At 40.8% G+C, this 25,567-nt stretch overlaps 1 protein-coding gene across 1 annotated transcript in view; it reads right to left on the reverse strand.

Moving 5' to 3' along the window:
- Positions 1-5,526: 5,526 nt before the first annotated feature.
- The window catches only part of LOC140849250 (serine/threonine-protein kinase TAO1-like), a 177,568-nt gene continuing 157,527 nt past the window's right edge, over positions 5,527-25,567 (reverse strand). The window contains 8 exon segments of the mRNA XM_073236239.1: positions 5,527-8,177; positions 8,180-8,230; positions 8,233-8,601; positions 8,604-8,707; positions 8,709-8,975; positions 8,977-9,367; positions 9,370-9,435; positions 10,085-10,198. Of these exon segments, the coding sequence (XP_073092340.1) occupies positions 8,035-8,177; positions 8,180-8,230; positions 8,233-8,601; positions 8,604-8,707; positions 8,709-8,975; positions 8,977-9,367; positions 9,370-9,435; positions 10,085-10,198 (1,505 nt within the window). The 3' untranslated portion in view covers positions 5,527-8,034.

Below are 25,567 nucleotides of genomic sequence, written 5' to 3' on the forward strand. Positions count from 1 at the left end.
TCAGGTGTCATTTGACTCTCAAAATCACCTTGATTTTAAAAAAATACCAAACATGAAACTTAAAGAGGTTAAATGCCTTGGCCAAATCACAGCTTGTAAGTGATGAAACCAAAAGTTAAACTCCTACTCTCCAAATTCATGTTCCCCAATACTCTTAACTATCAATAACTGCTTTAACTTTCCTCTATCATAAAACCAAGACTTTCTCTCCCTAGCAATATTGCTCAATGTTACCAACAAATTCAGCTGTTTGAAATATATATGTAATTCAAAAGCATTCATGAAATAATCAGTTTAATGTGTGGGAAATCATTTTCCTGAAGACAAATCTTCAATACACTGCTTGTTGGTACCTTGAGTTCCTATATTGCTAAAATTCTAGAAGGCATCTGACTCTTACAGATGAAAACACAGTATCACCTGGATGATTGTTACTTGATTGTCATATTTGAGATTATCATAGGATTGTTTCCTTTTTAAGTAATTTAAAAATCTTTTGAAAGCCACTTCATGTGTTTACAGTCCAAGATCCTCGTCTGTACTTGGGGCAAAAAGAACATTTGTAATGCCTAGCATAGGGCGCACCCTGAATGCTTATATTGCCTGGGCTTAATTAAAGGCTATATAACCATCACTCAAGTATGTTTTAATCTTTGCATGGCTCCACTTCTTCAAAAACAAAAATCTGTCACTCAGGCTAGCAATATGACACAAAGTTAGCCACTTACTGACTGAAAGTAATAAACTACAGAGTAAATTCATCAGAAATATTTTGGTAGTTACGACAAGAGCTAATACTTATATAGCACAGGCAGTGGTCTAAATGCTTTCTTCATATATTAGCTCATTTTGTCCTCACAATCACATTATCAGGCAGGTACAGTTTTAGCCCCATTCTATAGACAAGGAAACCAATGTGCAGAGAACTGGTCACATAGCTAGAGACTGAATCCAAGCTGAGGACTCTAGGAATGTTTAAGTAGAATGTGGTTTTTTTCCTCCGCATACAAATATCGTACCTTAAAACAAACAAAAAAGCCCATGTGCTCTTTTCACTACATTGCTTAACTGCTTGTCATCTCTTTTGACATAATTTGGCATGCCAGGCCTCAACTGTGTCTCTTGAAGTGCCATTCTCAAGGCAGGAAGAAGCCTTGCCCTCCTTTCTTCAACTATCCGTTCTCTAAAATCCACATTAATCATCATCTCTTTCTTTTCAAGTTTTCATAACTCCACCTCTTTGTCATACCAGTCACCAATTCTTAATTAGCAATTTACATATAACTTTTTCAAGAGATTCAACTTCTTAAGGGAACGACTGTCTTATTCATAGGTGGATTCTCAGCACTTAGTATATGGTAAGCATTTTTCAATGTATTAAATGCAACCTTTCCTTTCTTCATTTTATCCCTTTTTGTTGTTGTTTTGATACCAAACTGAGCAATTTCTTTTTCACTCTTTTTATTTGTTGCACATTAGAAACACATACACTGAAACCCTCAAAACTTTCTTCCTATTGTGTTGTCCAAAAAGACTTTTAAGACCAGTTATTTGTTCTAGATCCCCCTCAGTACTTATGTAATCTTTTGCAAATTCTAGTTGCAAGTGGAGACAATTACATTAATTTTGAACTTTCATTTTCTTTCTCCCCTTCAGTTCTACTTGTAAAGCCATAATTAGCATATACATCAAAGCAATTCAATGTAATAATATGTAACAACTGTCCACTTTGTAACAGGCATTATGCTTAGAGTTGGGAGTAAAGCAGTGAACAGAGCAGACAGTACCTCTCATTTGAGAGTTAGTTTAATGGAGAAAACAGCAGCAATCAGGTCAAGATGACATTGTCCAAAAAAGAGCAAGTACACATTGCTCTGGAGGGTAAGGGCAGATAAACTAACCGTGGGGTCAAGGACGGCCACCCAGAGGAAATTATCCTTACACTGAGGTTTGAGAATTCATAGGAGTAACCAGGTGTATAACCTCTGACATGGCAGTGACCACACCTGACATATTTTTTCCCTTTCCCAAGTGTTTGTGTCTGTGGATGTTTGTTTCCTTTACCAAAACTCTAAAGCCTGCAGCCAACAATACAAGTTTTTTATTGAATTGTTGATGACAGTAGGATAGGAAAGATGAGGATTCTAATCATCTAAGCAGTCTAACCTGATAAGCCTCCTTCCAGCTTTTCCCTCAACATAAGTTGTAGAAACATTTGCCAAACCTGAATTTACTTTAGTCATTTGGTGTGCCCTTCATTTTCTGACTCAGATGACAGTAGGTATTGCACTAGCTAGACAGCCCTTCCTCTTAGCACTTCCCAGGCTTTGGGCCTCTCTGCATTTCCCCAGCTCCTTAGAACAGCTTCCAGCACCACCTACTGCAATTGTGCCCAAGGCCGCACAAGGAAAAGCCCAAATAGTTCTTAAAATCAATGATTCAACCCAAGTGACTCTCAGCGGATCCTAACCCAAGACAGGGGGAAGGAAGGCTTAAAAAAACAGGAAAAAAAATAACCAAACAAGCTACCTTAAAAGAGATTTTCATCATTTAAATGTATGGGCCTCAAATCACCTTTTTTCCCCTAGCCCCTCTGAAAGGAAAGGTGTTTAACAAAATTATTTCACTGAGGTAATTTAAATTGATAACTATCTTAGGAAAGTGATTAAGCAATATGCCTTTAAAAACATTTTTGCCCTTTCACTCAATATATCACTTCCCTGAACTCACTCTAAGGAAATAATTTGAGATATCCAATAAGACTTGTGTACCAACAAAAATCAAAAAAGCAAAACCAAACAATCAGAAGCACAATATCAAAACATAAGCATAACAACCAAAAACACATTGATCACAGTAATGTTATTTTAAATAGCAAAAAATTAGAAACAATATAAACATCCAACATCAGAACAATTAAATGATTATCATACACCATTCAGTGTATTATTATGAAGATATTAAAAACCTCCTAATTTAAAACAGATGAATGGACAAATGATGTAAGATTGGGAAAAATCAAAACACAATACTATATATTTATGCCATACGATCCAATTTTTAAAAAATATTCAGATAAATCCTTAGAAAAGAGGTTATAGGGGAGGATCTGCAAACTTTCTGGTGAGTGAGCTGTGGAAAAAATAGTCACAGTTCATTTTTATTTTAGTCTTCATACTTTTATGTATTTCCTACTTTATACTTCTCTATATTTCACAGTTATCAAGCATTACTTGAATGATCGGAAAGTAAGCTATTTGCAAAGGAAAATCTTTCGCCTGTGTTTGTCAGTATAATTAACTGATATTTTCTTTAATCTGCCCGTTTGTCCATATGACCCAGCGTGGCTCAAAATTAATCATGATCCTTTTTCAACCAAAGCTCCCACTTCATCCCTCACTGTGTCAAATCCTAGAAGATCTAATGATTTGACCAGTCAAGCAATATTGTATCAGCAACCTAGCTATCTTAGCACCAACAAGCTACCTGTTTCTCAGTGGCTATGTGCCCATGGAGTCATGATTGCCAGGCATCCTGTTTCCATCTATATCTTTGTAAACAAGCATTTGGACCAGCCTTAGCCCTGACTTGATTCCTACTTCATTGGGCAGGGAAGGAGGGAGGACAAAGGAAGGGAACAAAATAAAAGGTAGAAGAAGAAAGCCTAAGTTTAGGTTAGAATATGGATGGACAAGGCAGAAGAGGTTAGGGCCAGACAGAGTTATGAGAACAAAAATGAAATAAAATACATAGGGGAGTGAAAGGAAGGGTAATTTTTGATCAGAAAAGGCAACTATTTGCCATATTATAATAACAATGTGCTACATTATTAGCCTACACACTCCTGGTCATACCTCTTCATGTTAATGGAATAAACGATAACAAAAGGATTGCACCATTTTAGTGGCCACAGAGGACACCCAGGTCTCTGAGGCAAAGATCCATGGTTGTCTAGAGCCTTCAAAGATGATGCAAAGATCCATGGTTGTCTAGAGCCACTGTGTGATGGTGATAATAGCTAACATTGAGTGATTACTAGGTACCAACAATACTAAGCACACGGCACACATTATCTCACAACAAACCCATCAGCTAAATGTAATTAATATCTTTATTTTAGAAACCTAGAAATAATTGACCAAGAAATAACCAAACATTTCTGTACCTAGAGTGTATCCTTAGCAAAATTATGAGCAAATAAGGGTGGACAGGTAAGAAAAATAGTATTTCCTTAATGCCTATGATATGATGGGTACCTCACCTCACTCACCACTTACCAAATCTTACAAAGTACAGAGTCCAAAAACAGTGACTGAAACATGAATTCGAACACAGGTTTTGAACCTGTCCTAGATAGTCTGGATCAAAAGCCCAGGGTCTTGCCTCCATCCATAAGACTGAACAACTGGGACATTGTAGGAGTCCTCTAGGGTTAGTGTGAGGATAGACCTAGCATCCTAGGGCAGTGACTTCCACTTCCAACCAGCCCAGCCTCTGTGGACTGGACAAGTAATGGCGTTAAAGAGTCCTGCGGGGACACTGAGGCTATGTAGCCTAATCCAGTAGGCTTCATCCATTGGTGAATACCCCTCAACCAAAACCAATAAACACTTCACACACCAGGCTTTGTGTTGGGATTACAAAAATGGAATCCATTCTCTGCACTCAAGGAAATGACTATCTACTAGGAATGCACATCCTGTAAGGACATACTCTTGGACGTTAGTGTAAATCATGTAAAGCATATTTCACCCATTCAATAACTATTGAGCACCACTGTGTGCAAAGTATTGTGTCAAACCTCACCAAGCTTGCATTTTCAGAAAGCAAACCTAACCACTTTAATCCTTGGTGAATTCTAGCTCCTTGGATTATCAAACTATTAAAATTTGAAGATGGAAGGTTAGCATGTTAGTATAGTTCAAGAACTGGCAAGGAGGAAGTAGTCATCTGAAAAGCTGCACATTTCCCTACTACCAGTCCATCCTTTCCTTAGCCCTTCTTACTGTCACTGGACCTCTGCTAAACACAGATTAGGCATCACGTAAACTGTTGTTGAATGAATGGATGACTGTATTGTTTGAAAGGAGTTATATAAACCCAAATACAGAATAAAGAAGAAAAGATAATTTTCCCATGGCCATGATTTCAGAAAGTGAGAGACTGGCGAAGATCGTGGAGTAATGTATTAGGGGCAGAAGTCACAGACCACACTCCCTACCTCTCACCATTAATGAGGGAACTTCTACAGCACTGAGAAGAATGTCCATTTGGTAGATCCAACTTGGATGACTTGCAATGATGGGAGTACCTTTACCTCAGATACTATTATACATTTGTTTGTATGTCTTCCGGCAAGCTATACAGCAGCTAGGGAGTGAGTTCCCTGCTATATTGTGAGTATATGCATCGACATGGATTTCCCTACTCCACTGTAGGAAAAAAACATATAAGCCCCTTCTTTGAGTAGTAAAAAATGAACATAGGAGTCTTTCCTTTAGTTAAAAAGAAACTGAAACAAATCACTTGTAAGTAAGAATGCTTTATTTATTCAGTTGCTGAATCCTTTGTGACGGCAAGAGAAATAGAGAATACAAAAATACTTCTTGGGGAGCTAAACAAGGAATGTATTTGCTGATCAATGAAATAGAGGCAAAGGCATCAAATATGGTTAAATTTCACTATGTTATGCTCTCCACCATAAACAACAAATGTCTTTTGTTTTCCTAGTTTTCAATCCCAAGAGACAATGAATCTTGACAAATTGTTTTACTAATGAAGCCCATCTTAACACACCTAAAATTTGAATGTCTATATTCCCATACACATCAATGTCTATGAAATAGGTTTTATGTAATTGTGGGCAATAGTGTAGTTGATGATGACAGGACATAAACTACCTGTTGTTAAGCTTTTCAGTTACAAATTAACTTAAACTAAACTTGCTATTTTGCTCTTACCTGACTTAAAACTGAGTCTTTTGTTTCATGAACAATAAAAATTTTCAACACTCTGAATCAAATAAAAGTGTTTTAACAATCTGCCAATGTGACACACAACACAGTCTTGTGCTTTTACATAACTTATTCCTCAGTGTTACTGAGGTTGGTCATAAAAAATCTGCAATAGAACAAGTTGCGGCTGTATTGCTACTTAGAAAATACGTGGAGGACGTTTTTCAATTTGTTTCAATTAATAAGGATCAATGACAACTTATGTAGACCCTTTTACGTTTTAAGCACTGTGCTAGCTGCTTTGCAAACATCTATCTAATCCTTACAGAAGCCCTGCGAGGTCCTCATTATCTCTGCTTTACAGATGAGAAAACAGGGACAGAGTAGTTACTTGCCACACTTAATGTGGCTCATATTGGGCACCCCCCCACCCCAACAGCAATTACTGCCTTGAAATTGAATATCAGCCCCAACAGCAAACACCCAAATTTAATTTTCAAGCATCAAACTCTTAGTTCTGAACACTTGTCCTCAGGTATTATAGGTTAAGACAATTTGGGCAATGCTACATAATATACAAAGGTAAAAAGATGCTTAGGTGAGGGTCACATAAAAGCCAGTGATGCCCAATAAAGTTCTCCCAGTGTTTGAAAGCAGAAAATCACCCCAAATACTACTTAAATACCTTTATCGGTTAGCTTTTGCATTACTTTAAAATTTTGTAACAGTAAAAAAAGACACGATTACCTCGCCAATATCAGGCACACTACAATCATGAAAGAAGAAATAATCCCATGCAGTTCAGTTACTGGCCAGATCTCAGCCTTTGCAGCAGCTCCGCATTCCTAATTTGTAACTACATGTTCTGCATATGATACACTTAGAATTGTAAAATGAAAAAAAATCCTCAACAACTCAGGAGTCTTGACCTTCCTACACATCTACCTTTTGCACTGGCAGAAAAAAATAGAGGCTGGGAGTATAGGAAATATCTTAACATTTTACAAACATATTGGACAGACGGGCAGGGAGAACAGGTCTGAGTTATCAGATCTATACACCACATGAAAGAGACAAAAGAAAACTGCAGAGACTAGAACTAAGGAATCTCAGTTTCCAATGCCAAACTGTCCCTGCACACTGGCTCAGACTCAGTGGGTGGATTATTAGAAAAATAACCCAGTTTCTGATCTGACAAGAAAACATGTAATAGAAAAACTGAGGGGAATGGACAATTTATCAACAATTTAAAAACAAAATTTACGAATCCTACCTCCTAATCTGGCTTTGGCCAAGACAATGAACGGTGTATCACTAGATAACCAAGATGGGTTGAACATAAAACATACAATCATTAGAATAGCCAATCTCTAGACCCAGTGCCTTCAAAACTCTAGCCTATTTCTACACTATATTGCAATTCCTCTTAGAAACCAGAAACACCATAGCACATTTCATACAGTCTTATAGGAAATTTTTATGAATCTGCCAAGAACGATGACCTTGGAAGAAAAACTTTTTTGTGATATCCAATAAAGCAGCCACTAGTCATATGTGACTAGTATAAATAAGGAAGTGGATTTTAAGTTTCTTTTGATCTTAATGTAAATTTAAATTTAAATAACTATCATTGGACAATGCAGTTCTAGATATTAATTTTCAGCAAATAAAAATGCATTTTTAAAAAAAGACTCATTTCTTTAAGACACAACAAAACAGCCAGGAAATCACATTATTTGTTCAAAAAGAATCTTTCTCTGAGTAAATCCCTGAGTAGTAATTATTTATTGCCACCAAATCAGGCATGAGGAAATAAGGGAATTCAATGGCAATCTCAGCTTCAACCTCTCAGGTGTCTGCATTCCCAGGATTTCTCATGTATTCCTTTGAAGCTATTCCTATCTTTCTTAAAAATAAAAAAATAAAATCTTCTCCATCTGTGGCAGTACTCTCCCTGGGCAGATCCAATGACCTGGTGATCTGGGCCTTCCCATCCTCTAAACTTCATAGCACCATGATCAGAGAACACCTTAATTGTCATGGTTCAATAAAAAAAAGGGAAAGAAAACAGGCTTTGGCACTAAGAAGAAGAAAAATCAGGAACTGAAAAAGAAGAAATGAGGGCCATTCCCCCTAAACAGTTTTTCCAAGTCCATTTATGAGGAAAATCTTCAACTTCAGGAGACTCAAAAAGCTTTTCTATATGAATTTTCCGATGCTGGGATAGGCACTTCTGTTGAAACATTTCTCACAGTCAGTACATTTTTAAGGTTTTCTCCTAGGTGGGTCCTCTGGTGCCTGATAAGGTTAAAGCTTTGACTGAAGCATTCACCACAATCAGGACATTTATAAGGTTTCTCTCCTGTGTGAGTCCTTTGATGAATCACCAACGTGGAACTCTGACTAAAAGTTTTCCAACACTCAGAACATCTGTAAGGTTTGTCTCCTGTATGTGTTCTCTGATGTCTAATGAGATGGGAGCTGAGGCCAAAGCTCTTTCCACATTCCCAACATTTATATGGCTTCTCTCCTGGTTGGATTCTGCATTCTCCTATCATACTGCCATTTTGACTCAAATTTTCTTCAAATTCAGAACTTTCATAGAGTTTCACTCCTATATGCATTTTCTGGTGTGTAATAAGGCTTAACTTCAACTGAATTTCTTTCCGCATTCTGTACATTGATAGGGTTTTTCTCCTATATGTATTCTCTCATGCTTTATTAGAGTAGAATTACAACCAAAGCTTTTTCCACTCAAGACATTTGTAGGGCTTCTCACCTGTGTGTGTCCGCTGGTGGCAAATCAGGCTGGAACTCTGACTAAAACTTTTCCCACAGTTGGGGCACTTATAAGGCTTTTCTCCAGTGTGAATCCTCTGATGTTCTATTAGGACATAACTATGGCTGAAGCATTTCCCACAAACAGGACATTCATATGGTTTTTCACCTGTATGTGACCTATGATGCTGAATGAGGTGAGAGCTGCTACTGAAACTCTTCCCACAGTCAGGACACTTACAGTTTCTCTCCTGTGTGAGTTCTTTCATGAATAATAAGATGTGAGGTATTGCTGAAGCTTTTCCCACATTCTCCACACCGGTAGGGCTTTTCTCCTGTGTGTGTTCTCAGATGCTGAATCAGGTGAGAGCTGTTACTAAAGCATTTCCCACACTCAGAGCATTTATAAGGTTTTTCTGAGTGGGTCCTCTGGTGTGTACACAAATGAGAACTATTATTGAAACTTTTCCAACATTTGGAACATTTGTAGGGTTTGTCTCTGAAAGAGGAGATCTGCTGGACAGAGGCAATGCAGTGTTCTGGATCCCATCCCCAGTGACTGGGTTTCTCCTCCTCTTTTCCTGTTGAATTTCCTTGATTCTGTGGGTTGCCATTGTTCTCATAGGAATCATCACCTCTTTAAGTTGATCTCCTTTACAGTTATTGTGTTGAATGGTTTCCAAATTATCCTTCCTTTCATTTCCTGCAAGAATAAACAAATATTCTAACATATTCCCTAATCTCTGCCAGGGGAAGGAAATTCTAAGTTGCAACAGAGGAGAGGAAATAACAAAGTAGAGCTTCATAAATTATTTTATGTTCATTATTTTAAAGCTAGTTTTTACTTCTTTTACTCTGTGTTCATCAGAAGCAGGTGAATTTTTTATACTTAGTAACAATACTAATGAAGTTTTGTATGATTGTCAGCAATTGCCAAGGGGGATACCAATCTAAAAATAGTTTCCTTAAACTTTATTAGAAGACTGAAAAGAAAAAAAGGGATCTGAACTAGGGGAGAAACTGAATAAGCTACATTCTGAGATGAAAAAAGACAATACCTTAGTTAAAATCTGAGCAAATATAGGAATAACAATCATGCCCATTATTCATTAAGAAATAAATAAATTTGTACATGGTATCTCATTAATCCTGAAAAATATGTGAGACAGATATTAACATTCACTTAAACATGAAAAAAGTGAGGTTGTAAGAGTTACTCTAGCTTGTAAGTGACATAGCAGGGACTCAGATTAAAGTTTCTCTCATTCTAATGTCCTAGTCTTTCTATGTACTCTGTAGCACATCTTAAGATGAATCTCCAAAGGATTCATATCATCTTCTTGACCCCTCACCTGTAAAAGGGCTTTTCAAATTCTCCCTTTCCATGAAGCCATTAGAATCTGAGACCAATAGCTTTTGTTCTTTCTCCATCACAGTGATCACAGCCAGGTTAGGGATCACAAATCCTGTGGAGGGAAAGAGGTTAGGTTTGCAAGCATTTGTTAAAATTTATTCTTCCTTCCTTCCTTCCCAACCATTGTAACATAACAATTGTAGGCACACAATGGTTTGTGAACCATCCTCAAAATAAGAAACACAGTCTTTAGAAGTCCTTTTAGAAAATCTTATCTCAGATGCCAAGTGTTTAGAATTAAGGGTTAATCCAATTTACCTTTTCTAAGGAAATAACAATAAAAAATTCAATCTTCACATTAAAGTCTGAGGATCAAGCTTCAAAACTAGAATGCTAATATTCACTGTCCACTCAGAGATCAAAAATATTTATAATTGACGAAACAAATCTGTTTTGTGGATAAAGCACCAAGAAGACTTTAAAGAATCAATATGCCGCTATGAGCAGCAGCTACAGAGAAAGCACACTGTATAGAAAGAATAACTTCATCCTTGATGGAGAACAAAAACTTTGTCAATTTCAAAACTTAAGATTTATATAACAAGAAATTAGGACAAAAGAGGGCTGGAATAATCACAGCCAATAACCCCTAAATACAAAAGGGAGGCTAATGAAGGATCTTTTCCTTGTCTCTGACTCTCTAAGTTCATAATCACAATGTGTCTTTCAGCCTAAACTTTAGCTTTTGTAGGTAACTACAATCCCTGACCTACTTTAAGAGACGGAAAAATGTGATCTATTACTGAAAGGCAATATATGGCCTTGACATCCATTTCAGGATATAGAGACTAATATAATACAGGAAAAATGAGAGTCTAAAAGGATATATAAAGGCACACATATGGAAAACAAACAAACAAAGGTATATTTATCATTTTCACCCTACTACTGCTTCTCATGTGCCAGGCACCGAACTAAATATGTGTATTTCTCATTTAATTCTCACAACAGCCCTCAGAGGTATATGAACAATAACCAGCATTAGGTGAGCAAAAAAGGCATTAGGAACCTTCCCACGGGCAAACGGCCACAAAGTGGGAGAGTAGTACTCAGTCCCAGGCCTGTTTGGACATCGTCTTTCACACTTTGATCTATTACAGTCAACTTAGAGCAGGAAACAGAGCGGGGAATAAACCCAAACTGCAAATGATCCTTAAGGAGGACCCTTACTTTGGAATATATTGACTGGATTTCTAAAAAACAGATTTACATTCCAAGACGTTAGGTCAAAGGGAGCTAGCATTCCCTAAGCACCGTCAGCAATTAGGGATTTGTTATCGGAAAAGGTGAAACTAGTCTAAATCACAAATATCCCCAGGGTTTGAGTAGGATAAAAAAAAAAAGAACTATACATATTAATTTTTCAAGTGTTCGAATGGAATAGTGTTCCGCCGCCCGAGTTACACGTTTCCATGGAAGTCTTTACAAAGGAAGCCGCGCCATCATTTTCCCTAAGAAACCATTAATTTTGGTAGTAGATGAACCCCCAGGAACAGTGGCTCAGCAAAGCGGTAGCCTACTCAAGGCCATTAACAGTATTAAAAGGCTGTCATTCCACAGAGAAGGGCTGCTTTCAGTGTCTTCAAGCAGAGTGAATAGGATGGGGCCATGCTTGGGATGAGAATGTCTTCCAAAGATGCGCTGCCTGAAACTTAGCTTTAAGAACCATTGACAGGAAGCACAACTGGGGTACACTGCGGGGTAAGTTCCAAGAGACCAGATCCAGCCGACAAGATCCTTTAGGGACCCCGCAGGCGCGGCGGCCTCGCGACGGGTGAGTCTGGGCCCGCGCCCCTCGCAGCAGGGGGTCCCCCTCCGGGCGGACACCGCAGCCTGGGCGCTGCGGCTTCCACTCCTCCTGCCCGCAGCCCTCGACCCGCTTCCCCCCGAGATGGAACTCACTGTTCTGGGCGCTACCCAAAAGGCGCCCTGCACCCCCAGCACGCCCAGCGCTCCGGGAGGAAGGAGCCTCGGCTCCCTCTGACCCCACCACCCGAGGGTCCCACACTCCCAAACCCGGCGCACGGAGATGGGAAATTTCCCCACCTCCCCGGCTTGGCCCGAGCCTCTCTAGGAAACGGTGCAGGCTCGCTCTCGTTGATCTTAACCCGCAGGGTCCTGGACCTGAAGGAGCGCGCTGGTGGATCGCCGTGCCTTGCGCCCTCTGATGTTGGCGCGCGGTGATTCTCATTCCTCACCCAGAGTCCTTACAGTAGGGGCCCGACTGGAGCTTGTACTTTCCCTTGCCATCAGAGCATCATCGGATTTATCATCACCGTCAGAATAAAAATGAATTATTTCCTAAGCGCCTGTTGTTTCTGTTCCCACCGCTGTGAACCGAGATCACACACACACACACACACACACACACACACACCTGTCTGTGAAACAGGCATCCTTCCATATATAAAGCAATTAGTTCACAAGACACCCTTATTAGTAACACCCGGAGAAGCAAACTCTCCTCTTTCATTACAGAGAAAATAGAAGCCAATCCCTTCATCTCCCCCATATCAAATATGCAAATCTTAAGACTGCTGCCCCGCCACTCTCTTTCTTCCCTTCTGTTCAAAAGAGGATTGGTCCTTCCTATTTAAAACAAGCCCTTCTCTGGTATTCACTTTCCTTCCCACCTTCTTGGAATTCCTACACTATCAACTAACTGCACAATTCTCTCACGCCCATCTCAAAATAGTCCTTCAGCTTTTCTTTTTTTTTAAATCTCACAAGGTTTCCACTTTATCTCTTCCCACCTGCGTTTTAATCCATGTCTCCTGCAGCAAAAACAATAAATCACCAGGATCACCAATGACCTCTGTGTAGTTAGTGCAGTTGGTATTTTTCAGTTCCCTAGTCCTTTTCCAGGAGTTTTGACACTGCTGAGAACTCCTTTCTTCTAGAAACACTCTTTTGAAGTGACACCGCACTCTTCATTCCCCTCTGATATCTCTAGTCAGTCCTGTTAGTTTCTTACAAGCTTGATCTTTGCTAAATATTGAGGTTCCTCAAGGCCATTCTAGACCCTCTCTATCCTGGAATGTTCTCTAGGAACCTCTTTCATTCCCACATTTTACAATATCAGCTACACAGACAACTTGCAAGTGTTTATCTCCAGCCCAGGCTACCTATCCAAGTTCTTCACCATATAACCAATGGTCTACTTGACATCTCATATCAAAGGTCTCAACAACACCTCAAAAACAAAATGTCAAAATTCAAAATCTACTCTTACTTCTCCCAAATATACATTAAACACAAAATAAAATAAACCTGTTTCTCTTCCAATATTCTCTCTCAACCATCCATCGTTACACAAAAGTCCCTCCTTTTTCCTTACCTCCTGCATACAATCCATAGCTAAGCTTCATCTATCGTGTACTCGTACACAATTCTCAAATCCAGGCCCTTCTCCCAACCACCAGGGCCATCCTGAATTCAAGCAACTATCACCCCTCATCTGCAGGATTTCTGTAGCATCCTAACAATCCTACAGCTGTCCATCTTTGCCCCTTCTCATCCAGTCTCCTCAATGAATCCAGAGTGTTCTTTTCAAAAGATAATGTGATTCTGCCAGCTCCCTTTACCAAGTTAAAGCCCATTCATCCTTCAGACTTCAGCTCAGACATCACTTCTTCATGTACGTCTCCTCTCCTTGAACCTGCATAACCTTGTGTAACTGCCTCAAACAACAGAGTGTGGAGGAAGGGAAGAAATAGAACTTACTCTTCTGCCTGCTCTTAGAACCAGCCACCGGGCTGCAAGGAAGCCCAGGCACTCGCAGAAGCCACGTGAGGCGCTCTGGCTTGCGTGAGAAAGGCTTCAGAGGACTTCAGACCCCAACCATCATCAGACTGCAACCACGTGGAGTCCAGAGTGAGAACCACCTAGCAGAGTCAGTCTACCCCCAGAACTATGAGAGAAAATGCTAAAATGATTATTTTATGTTCCAAGCTACTAGGTTTTGGAATGAATTTGTTATACAACCACAGACATATTTAGTACATTGATGTGTGGTGCTGCCTTAACAAAAACCTAAAGAAAGTGTGGTATTGCCTATGGGAACAGGTGGCAGGCAGGAAAGAGAAATTCCTCGAGTAGTGTTAGTGGAAGACTAAGGACCTTAAGGAGCTTGTGAGTGACACCATTCTGTAAAGGTGTAGAAAGTGATCATTTCATGCTTGTAAGCTATACCAACTACTCAACTCTGCCGTAATTGCACAAAAGCAGCCATCTGCAAAACTAGCAAATAGGGGCTGGCTTGTTGCAATAATACTCTATTCACAAAAAATTGGGCAGCAAGCCCACCAGAAGTATTTTGCTGACCCTTGTTCTAGCTAAAGAGGTTTCAAGATAGAATAATAAAAGTGCCACATTGCTTCTTCTCACTGCCTAAGATTAAATGCAAGAGAAGAGAGACAAGCTAAAACAACAACCCTTGAATATATGAGCTAGAACCTGCTCCTTTGAAAACAAATTTTTTTCTCTCATCCCAGCCTCTCCAGATAGAAAACAATGTTAAAATTAAGAAATGGGAAAAGATAAAATATCAGGCACTTCTAGGAAATTTTGGTTTAAATAAGGGTCAGCAAATTACCAAAGTCCTTTTACAGGTCCTAAGGATGTGTCTTGATGAATTTCTATGTTAAACAATAGGCAACTAAAAACTCCAAAGGATCTTGTCCCATAACAACCGCACAAAGAGGCCAAGGCAGAGAAGGGTTATAACATGAAGATGTGTAGGCGTCACTTCTATCTAATAGAGTGTCAAGATTTCTGAAAGTATTGTATCAGCTGGGACTGAGAGAGACAGACACTACAACATGATAAGACGTCTTTGGAGTCCCCAGATTTTATTGGCAGGAAACAGGTGTTGAAAGCTACTCAGTCACAAACATGGGTCACTGTTGAAGAAAACCAGAATGTGTCATCTCAAGATATGCCTCTGGAACAGAAAAATTATTTTAACCTGAAAGTAATTACGAAGCAACAAATGAAGGAAAGCTCTCTCTACCCTCCTGCTTCCCTGCTTAAAAGCAGGATATAATTTCTCCTTAACTGGAGATGATTCTAGACTATTCCTATCAATACGACAGGAACCTGCAAACAAATATCACTATATGAGTTTCTTCCCATATATTTATTTTCTATGGTTTGCTGCCTTTGGAAACCTAAAACTGCTTTATTTTGTCTTCACATTTCTCTACAGATTTATTGTTTGTCAAAGATGCAATATAAACCAGACTTCTAAGACACCTCTTTGAGTTACTCTTTCCCTGAGTCTCTTGCATATAAAACTGAGTTATACATGGTAATAATCTTGCTTGTTTTTCTTTTGTCAGTCTGCTGTTTGTTACAGAGGCCCCAGCTGAGAACTTCAAAAGGCAGAAGGCAAAGAATTTTTTTCCTTTCCTACACTAGCAAAAGGCTACCTAAATTTCCAGACCTTTCTGTTCAGCCTTGTTTTGAGCCACCATGCTCTTCCCACTGGATGCCAAGCTGTTTCGCTTCTCTGAACACAGCTTGTTCTTTCCTATGCCTGTGCCTTTAGTTTCTCCTACAGTGTCATGGCTTCAGGCACCCCTACCCTTCTCCCTCTCCCCTACCTTCCCTCTGTCTGTATAGAACTCACCCACTCCTCATTTCAGCTTAAGTATTATTATCTCCCTGGTTTAGTCTCCCATGACTCTCCCAGGAAGACTTAGGCTGTTTTCCTTCCCAACTTGCACCACGCTCATCATACTGTATTCTACACCCCCATAGGCCCTGACCGATTAAGAAATGGATACGGGTATTAGATAAGGCTCAAAATCACCAGCTTGTCGCAGGCAAAGCTGGAGTGGAGAGCTGGTTTTGTGTCCAGGGCTTCCTATGCCTTCTCATGCATTAGACAGGCTTTGCTCTCCTGGTTGCAGAGCAGAAAAAATTTGCCCCAGAAATTCTAATGGCCACATTCACAAGAAGCAGAGAGCAGCTGAGAAATGTTCTATGGACAAGAAGACCTTACAGAGCCCAAGGGGGGCTGAACTACACACATGCGTTCAGCATTGTCTACCCCATCTCACCTACCAAATAAGTTGCTTTTCTTCACCCCATAAATGAGTATGGGGTAAGGACTGAGGCAGAGGGGTGAAGGATAGAAAGTGCCTTCCACCAGTTACATAAAAATAGAAGTCCTTATTTTATGGGGTTTCAGGAACATGAGGAGCAGGAAAGAACGGCTTTCCTTTACATCTAAAAGCTTCCTGAGGATGGCATTCAATAAACATCTTCGACTGGACTAGAAAATGAAGCCATGAGTGAACTTGTTCACCATATTGTCTTCTATTATAGTGGCTATGTAGACATGTAATCCAGGTTAGCAGGAGAGCTCTCTGAACGCAGGAACCTCATCTTATTCTTACAGTCCAAGTACATAGAACATAGCAGCAAACAATGTGTAAGTCCTGGGAGAGGAAATCCCAGAGCAAAATACCTCTGAAACTGAAATAGCTCAAAGGGAGAAATAAAGTTTAAAATCCGTTTATTGCCTTCAAACTGCAGTCTGGGGCCATCTCTCTTTCTTGCTCAGGCAGAAGCAAAACCAGCCCTTCCCCTCACCTCTGAGGTTCAGATAAGCCCTCCAGTTGCCCAGGTAATTACCCATGGATATGGAGATGAACAACTCTCCTCCCCTGAGGAATGCCTATTGATATGCAGATGCACTAAAGCCAGGTCACATCTTCTGGAAATATTAGTTTTACTTACACAGTGAATATTGCATAGTTAAATAAACTCCTAGGATAAAAGATCTAGTATGCTTTGGGGACATATTCAATTGTGCAGCTTGGAAAATTTACCAAATACGATTATTTTTCCTTTTATTTCCTTGTCTCCTTTGTTCTTTCACTCACTTATTCAACAAACATTTAGTGTCACCTGCTATTGACTTCCTGAACAGGTCAACCTGAGCAGGAGTTTGGATGGTGTGGGTAAAATTGCAGTATTTCCAGAATCTCTTGCCTGGCCTTAGTGCATCTCCATATCAATAGCGTTTCCAAGGGGTGGAGAGAAGTAGTCCATCTCCATATCAATGGTAACTACAAGGGTCAGCAGAGAGCATCTCTGGACCAGAGAGATTGGGTGGGCCCCCAGGCCCCCCAGGCCCCCTCTCTGGCAGCCAGGCAGCCATTTGGGAGAGACAGGGGAAAGCAGAAGTGGACGACTGCTTGTAAGCAATAAATGCGTTTCTCCCACTTTATTTCTCCTTTTGACTGATTTTGGTTTCAAGGGTATTTTGCCCCGGAATTTTCCCCCTGAGTTACAGATAGATTGGCCTGGCCCCTGGCTAGCTGGTACAGGGTACTGATAGACTGAGCTTCTGCCTTTCTCCAGCCATGACTGCTTCCAGACATCAGTGCCAATGAGAGAAACAGCAGAAACTGTCTGCATGTGGGATCCTCCGCGAGTGTTTTTAGCTTCACATTACAGAAGACCTGACATACGGTGCTTTAAACCATAAGGACTTACTATTGACTTAAGAAATGTCTAAGGCAAGCAGTCCTGGGACGGTGGACTGAGCAGCCCAGGAATTCTGGGTCTCAGAGATAGTGGGTCTCTGAACCGACCTACCCCAACAATAGTACTTGCTATGGACTGAATTGTGTGCACCCCTGCTCCCCCCTACTCCCCTTCCTGTTCATATGTTAAAGTCCTATCTCCAATGTGATGGAATTTGGAGGTGAGGCCCTTGGAAAATAATGAGGTTTAGAGGAAGTCATGAAGGTGTGGCTCCATGATGGGATTAGTGGCCTTAATAGGAAGAGCCACGGAGGACTTGGCTCACTTGCTCACTCCCTCTCTTTCTCTCCCATGTGGTGACTCAGGTCAGAAGGCGGCTGTCTGCAAGCCAGGAAGAGAGCTTCTCACCAGAAGCCAGCAGTGCTGTCACCCTCATTTCAGACATGCAGACTCCAGCCAGAACTGTGAGAAAATTAATTTCTGTTGTTTAAGCCACCCACAAGTCCATAGTATTTTGATATGGTATTTTGCTACTCAAGTTTACTAATAGAGTTCTGGTCTGACGACATGATCAGAACACCTTGCACTTGGTTGTCAGTTGTCAGGTTTTATCCTTTGCAGGGATGCTTGTGTTTTGCAACAAAGGTGATTAAAGTGGCAGGCATTTCTCCAAGCCTCAGGAATGTGGGCACAGTGATGCCCATCTCCCAGAAATCTGAGGATTATTTTGATCACTTTGAGTGGTGGGCTTTCTGGTGCTTTCAGCAGATCTCTGGCTCCTTTTCTTCATCATCCCCCTGCCAATTCTCCCTGCATTATTTGGCCTGGGACTACACACAAAGAATTGTTACTAAAACAATCGCTGCTCCAAATTCCTGTTTGACTGACTCGGCACCTCCAGGGTGGAGTCAGAGAAGAGACTTGGCTTAGGGAGGGCATATAGGCTGGCTCAGGGCAGCAAAGATATCAGAAACCCAAGAACCATAGATGCCCCAGTGCAAAGGATCACCTGTATCAAAATTGATACCAAGGAGATTGCACCATCTTTTTTGAAGGTGGCCAGGGGAAGCAGGCGTAGAGGTCGGAGGGAAAATAAATGTCCAGGATCATTTGATTCTGGGACTACAGCAAATCAAAGAGATCAGCAAAGCAGAATCTAGATTGTGCCCATCTCATACCAGCTTGGATGGCTCTGTTTTTGTCATATTAGATGCTCAAGATTCTAAACTGTGTCACAGGTGGCTCCAGAGACAGCCGTTTGGTGAGACTGCTGCAAAAGGTACATTATGCTTCTCAGCAACCCAACCTTCTATAAACTCAAACACTCTTTAGGCAAACATAGAGTGATATTTGTACCAATTAGACTGAACAAGTATGAACCTGGATGTAACGGGATTATGAGCACTGATACTCTCAGTGTGAACCATTTGGAATTAACTATCGGAGGAGGGAAACAGCCAGGTACCACTCTCCAGAATCTTAAGGGTCACGCCTCCTCCTTGGCCACATATTTTCTTTAAGATTAGTTGTCTTCATATCTGCTCATCTTGGCCCCCACCCTATGTAAACCAATCTTCCTCCAGAAGACTAAAGATCAAGATTGGGCAGGCCTCATTCCTGACTATGGAGAAGTCCAGTTCTCAGGGCCAGTTCTAGCTCTTGCAGCCACAGAGCTGTAGAAACCTACAAAACTGGACTCAAATTATGCAGGAACCTGTAACACAAGACACCATCTGGAAATTTGAGTCCATGTTACAAAGCATGGCCCAAGGGCTCGATTCCTTTCTAAATACACCAAATGCTGGGAAGCAGAGTAGTTACCGGTCAAAACTGTGAAAACAGCAAAATTTCTCCAAGACAATTTCACCTGCTTTCTCTTACCAACCCCCTACCTCCAACTCTGCCCCTGCCCTCTAGTTTCAAATTGATCTACCATTAGTGGGCACCTACCAATTGTTCCCTCATTCAGCGCCTGCATTTTATCCTTTGTCTCTTAACCCATCCCTGTAGATAGTGGTATTCTCAAGGGCCAGGTTGAACTGCATCTGTGGAATCATAGGCCCGGAGTTGGAAGCAGGAAAGTAGGTGAAGAAGAATAGTATCTGGTGAGGCCTTCCTGGGCCCAGACACTGTCAAATATATTCACCTCATCCCCACAAACCCCTATATGATACAGGGCTTAGTATTCTAATCTCACATTTTGAGGACACAAAGAATTTGAGGATAATTACAAAGCCTCTAGGAGGTAGAGGGATTGAAGGCCCTCAATAAAATCTTTTCATGCCCTGTAGCTCTCTTTTGAATTCATGAACCCATTCCTTCTCCTGTATTTCCTACTGCAGTGGATGCCAGCCCAGGGGACAAGTTACCCAAGTCACACCCTGGACACCATCTTTGACTATTCCCTTACCCCGTAACCAACCAGTCACCAAATTTTGACCCACCTCCTAAATAAGTCTCGAATATGTCCATTACTCCTCACTCCCACTGTCACTCTCCTAGGTTAGTCCACGAGCATTTCTCATTTAGGTGGATCTCTGTCTCCAGGTTGGCTCAAGAGGTACGTGTCTGCGTGAAGATGAAGAGCTGCAGAAATATACTGATATTTTAATTGCCTTTGAACAATATTCAATTAAATTATAGCATATATGGAATATTCATATGACTGTGCTTGGTAGTAACATGGACTAGTATTAATAAGGAAATTACATGCAAAATACTTCCTGGTTAATAACGTGTTCCATATCATAATGGCAGCTTGGCTGGAGAGTCATACTTTACTTCTATCCAGAACACACCTTTAGTTCCCCCAGACCCCTCTTCCCCAAGACTCTAAATTTCTCATTCAATATTTTTTAGTTTAGATCTCAGCACAAAATGTTATTGATTTTTATGATATTCAGTTGTCAAAAAAGGTATTCAATCTAGGTAGGCAATTGTATAAATAATATTTTTAAGTCTGTCGGCCTGAGTTTCACAGTATATTGCTTTAGGGCAAGCAAACTCTGAAAGAGAGATGATATTATCAGCTTTACCTAATGGGACAAGTAATGCATTGGATTTCCACTGAAGTCAGTAAAGGAAGCACTTTTCTCAGAGAATCATCACACCTGTCATCAGAAAATAATGGCCAAAATTGGCAGGCAGGCAGGGGTTTGTAACTATTTAAAGTAGATGTGGAAATTAATGAATCTGTAGAACAGCCTTAGCAAATGAACAAAGATATCAAGGAACAGGAATGCTAAATGCCCTGCAAAATACAGGGCAGCAATTCTGCAGACTAAAAAATTGTCCTGCCCCAAATGCAAACAGCGTTTCTGGAGAAACACCGATCTGGTCCCGACTCTTCATCTTACAGATGACCCCATTAGACTTGCCTTTCAGGGAAGGTGCCACATATTCAACTTTGTTCTGCCAGGAACCATCACAGAGTCTGGCACTCAAAAGAAGCTTAGTAATTGTGAGGTGTGATATCTTTAAAACAATTCATGTGCTTAGGCATTTTACCTTTTGTCTCAGTTCACAAGAGCCAGTCATCTCCTTGGGGGGATATCAAGACTCCTTACTGAAGGACTGCAAAGTGACAGACTAGGCTGATATTTAGCTTTTGTCATTCAAAAACAAGGTTTTGCTACAACAATGCTGACATTCTTTGCCAGGCTCTTGTCCTGAGAAACAATTATTTCAATTTATTTTCTTAGCATATCAATGGCCTAGTTTGGTGTTTAGAGTTCTTGCTATGGGAGTTCCAGAAAGATGAAGCCCTCTGTCTGAAAGTGAAGAGTTTTAGATTTAAAAAGTGACCCTAGGGGCAGAGGGGAGGTACTATTACCCCCTCATCTCTTCTCTGCCCACCTAGTCTCATATGATTACCTGACATTCCATTTTATATGTCTTTGTTTTTTTTTTATTGTTTTCTTCTTTGACCAGATTGTCAACTCCATGAAGTTCTTTATCTATTTAATTACTGCCGTGTTTCAGTCTCTACAACAGTACCCGGCAGCTCAATAAATATGTATTGAATCAATGAATGAGTTTTCTTTTTTCTTCATTCTCTTCCACGTCAGAAGAAGGAGAGCAAGAAGTAATTTAATTAGAGAGGCTATCTTTAAAGCTTGTGAGCTCATTCACTGGATTTCCCCTGCTTGCAGAGGAAATCCCAAAAACTGGTTCCTTAGAATCACATCCTGAAAGGTCTAAGGACAGGCTCATCTCTGACTTATTCCTCGTTGTTCTGCACTCCAAGTTTACTTCCTCTGCAAAGTTTGTAGGGTGGCAAATGACATCTCTCAAGACACTGAGCCACTAATTCTTCAGAAAATGCCCAGATAAAATAGAGCCAATGCTCTGGGTCCTTGCCTGTTTCTGGCAAACAAACCTACGAATTTTTGCCATGGATGCTGACCCCTTCTCAGTAGTGGAACCTAATGGGTACTAGATCTTTGCAGACCTGCCCAGAGAAGCACATCACATCATTACAGGAAGTCAGAACTCCTTTCCTATATGGTGAAAAGGTGAACACAGGATTTGGCATTAGAAGACAATTCTATTAGGAAATTTGTGCAGTCAGATCCCTGAGTTTTAGCGACCAATGTTCAGACTTTTCTTAGCCACAGAAGAATAAAGGTCCTAGAAAACTTCAGGCTCAGTGACCAAGAATGTACATCTTCACAAAGCATTTGGACCATCAAGTTCTTTGATAGTATGCAAAAATATCAGCCATGTTGTTCTGGGATGAATTCCATGGTGACCCTTTATTAGGGTGGGAATGGGAAGGAGACAGAATTTGCAAAAGGTGGGAAACCTTACAGTATGAGATCTGCACAATGTCAGGTGTAGACAAGTCATTTGTTCCCGATGGTAGTCTGTATTCTAAAATGGATTCTTCTCAACTGCATAACAGAAAAACCTCCAAGTAAGTTATTGGATAATAGAACGAAATTATGGGCTCCCGATCTATAGTGTCATCCTAAAAAGATCTTTCATCTAAATTTAGTGGTCCAAAGCTGATCAAGTGCTTTCACACCAATATGCCACTTATTTCTCACCACAAATCTGTGAAGACATCAGCCGGAAACGTGTCCATTTTGCAGACAGGAAAGCTGAGGATCCAAGAGGGGAAAGGAGTTGCCTAAGCCCCTGGAGCCAGTGGTGGAACCGGGTTTAGTGCCCTGCTCCTCCAGCCCCCACTCTCAGTGTGTCTGCACCACCCCCGGATGCAGCATCCCAGAGAGGATCATAAATGGACTGACCACATGATTTATCACCCAAACCACAACACTTTGGAGAGTGGGAAATGCTCTGTGGATAATTATCTTGAGACAATAACTGGACCCCAGGACTGATGAATAATCACCTTAATCACAGGGCAGAAGCCTGGGGGACAGGCGAGTCTGCACCCTGCTCTGCTCATCTCTTTTCTTTGGCAACAGACATAAATCTTCAGCTCTCCTTTTGAAAGTGAGTGACTTTTCAGTCTTGAGCCATGCAGTTCAATAAACAGACTTGATTGAGTCAAGTAATGAGGAGCCAGTTCTCTTTTGTTTGGTGCCACTGTGTCTGATCAGTTTGGAGACCAAAGCTTGGGAAATATGGTCAGTACTTGGGACATGCAATCAAGAATAAAGGAAAGATAAAGCCATGTGGCTTCCGTAGGACAGAGAGTAATGGGCTGATGAGAGTAGTCAGAAATGACAACCTGGGCAATTTAAGGTCTGACAGCTGTGCATTAGGCAGCTTGTCAGTGTCGTGTGCTTCTGCTGGGGAAGGCAGATTCTATCATGTGGGGAAGGCCACGAGGCTTCCTAGAGTTAGTATAGCTTGTCCCATCTGCCTGGCTAGATCATTTGTTTCCTGGTCACCATTACTACCTCAGTGGTCACTGCAATGTCTTGTTATAGCAAGAACCTGCTCTGGATATAATTTCCCATGCAAAAGGGCATGAGAACAATAATTAGTAATTTTATTTCTAATAATCGCATATTACCTTCACAGAATGTTTTTTATAAGTTTTAATGTTTTACCACTGTTACAAGTTTATGCATGTAAAGTGCTTAAAACAATGCCTAGCATGTATTAAGTTCTATGTAAGTATTTTCTATTATTATTATTTTATTTGATTCTTACAAACACCCTACAAAATAGTTTGAATAGGTGAGACAAGGAGAAAACTGCGCATGACTGACTAAGTTAGTTTTCCTTCATTACTCAGTCTGTCTGTTTCAGCAACATGACCCTGGTCAGAGTTCTTTTGGTTCTGCTAAGAGCAATGTCTTCAGTCCCATGATCCCATAATTTTATCATTTAAATCCAGACTCCTTCCTGGTCCATGTCACAAGGTAACATATTCCAGGAACACTTGGATATTTGGAACCTTGAAGCAAGTTCTCCTGCCCCCCAAAGCTCCTGGGCACCCTGAGGCTCCAGTGCCCCTGGGTGATTGGCTGTGTTGGTATACGCTGTGCCCTGTCTAACGCCTTCTCCATCACCGGGTGGTAAAGCAACATCTAGTCACAGGGGCCACGTTTTGAGCAAAGGCATCAGAATACATTTTTGCTGCATTTCCAAAAATGCTCAATGAGCTAGAGAAGAGTTGTCCTCTCTGTCACATAGCAGGACAAGGGCATTGTCAATCTCTATCAGCTTCCAGCGCTGAAGGTGAAGTGAAAACAGTACACAGGCAAGTTGTAGTTGTTTCTAGGGTATATATGGAGAGTTTGCCAAACCATGTCTTTAGAGTAAAAGAAGAATCAAAGGGGAAGGTCACTGTGGGTTTGCCCACTGAGAAAGGTCAGATCTGAGTAGGGCTAAGCAACATGGTAGCCAGCCCAGGGTCAAAGCCTTTTGAGAACTAGATGTGGAAACCAGAGTAGTGAGTCTTGTGTTTGATTCTGATGAATTTACAAGGCTGGTGACATCTTCTCATGGAGTTTTTCTGGAAAGGCCCAGTCCTTGGGCCTGGAGGTAAACTTTTATTGGTGTATAAGCTAGTGTTCTGCAGAGAAGAACAAACATATATATAAGTTCTTATGAGGAATTTGCTCATGCAGTTACAGAGACTGACAAGCCCCGAGATCTGCAGAGTGATTTTGCAGGCTGGGGATCCAGAAAAGCTGATGGTTTAGTTTTCAGTCTGAGTTCAAATACCTGAAACCTAGGAAAAGCCAATGTTTCTGTTTGAGTCCAAGACAGAAACAGCACTGATGTCCTAGTTCAAGATTGTCAAACAGGAAAATCCTCTCTTACTCAGGTGGCGGTCAGACTTTTTGTTCTAAGTAGACCTTCAACTGATTGTTTGAGGCTCACACACATTACACAGTCTGCTTTATTCAATCTACTGATGTAAATGTTAATTTCATCCCCAAACACCCTCAGAGAAACACCCAGAATAAGGTTTGCCCAAACATTTGGGCTCTCCATTGCACAGTCAAGTTGGCACATAGAATTAATCATCACGGTTGATATCAAAGGTGCAGCAGAAATTACAGTCATTTGGAAACGGCTATAAGCAGAAGTGGATGATCTTGATACACACACCCAGGGAGATGTGCAGCTATCCAAGGCCCCTGCAGAGTGCTAGAACTCAGGGAAGGCATAAAGGAAATGAAGAACCACACATCAGCCCACCAGGGAGAAGTGGTACTGCCAGAGAATATTGCTAGTATCCTTGGGCTGAGAGCACTTTCTAAACTGGACTGTTTAGAATGCACATCTTAAAAATGCACTGTGTTTACTGATAAAATGATGAGAAAATTGAGAAAAGGAATTGTAATCAGAATTCTATTAATATGGTGTCTGGAAGCTGCTTCTGGTGAGGTTTCTCCCTGAGTACTAGGTGAAACCTCAACCTGGACAGGGGGGTTTTGGAGGGAAAGGAGGTTAGGGGTGTTGGGTGGGGAGGGCTCTTGACTCTGAACAAGAAAGA

The sequence above is a fragment of the Manis javanica genome, chromosome 4, assembly GCF_040802235.1.
Source record: "Manis javanica isolate MJ-LG chromosome 4, MJ_LKY, whole genome shotgun sequence".
Lineage (NCBI taxonomy): Eukaryota > Metazoa > Chordata > Mammalia > Pholidota > Manidae > Manis > Manis javanica.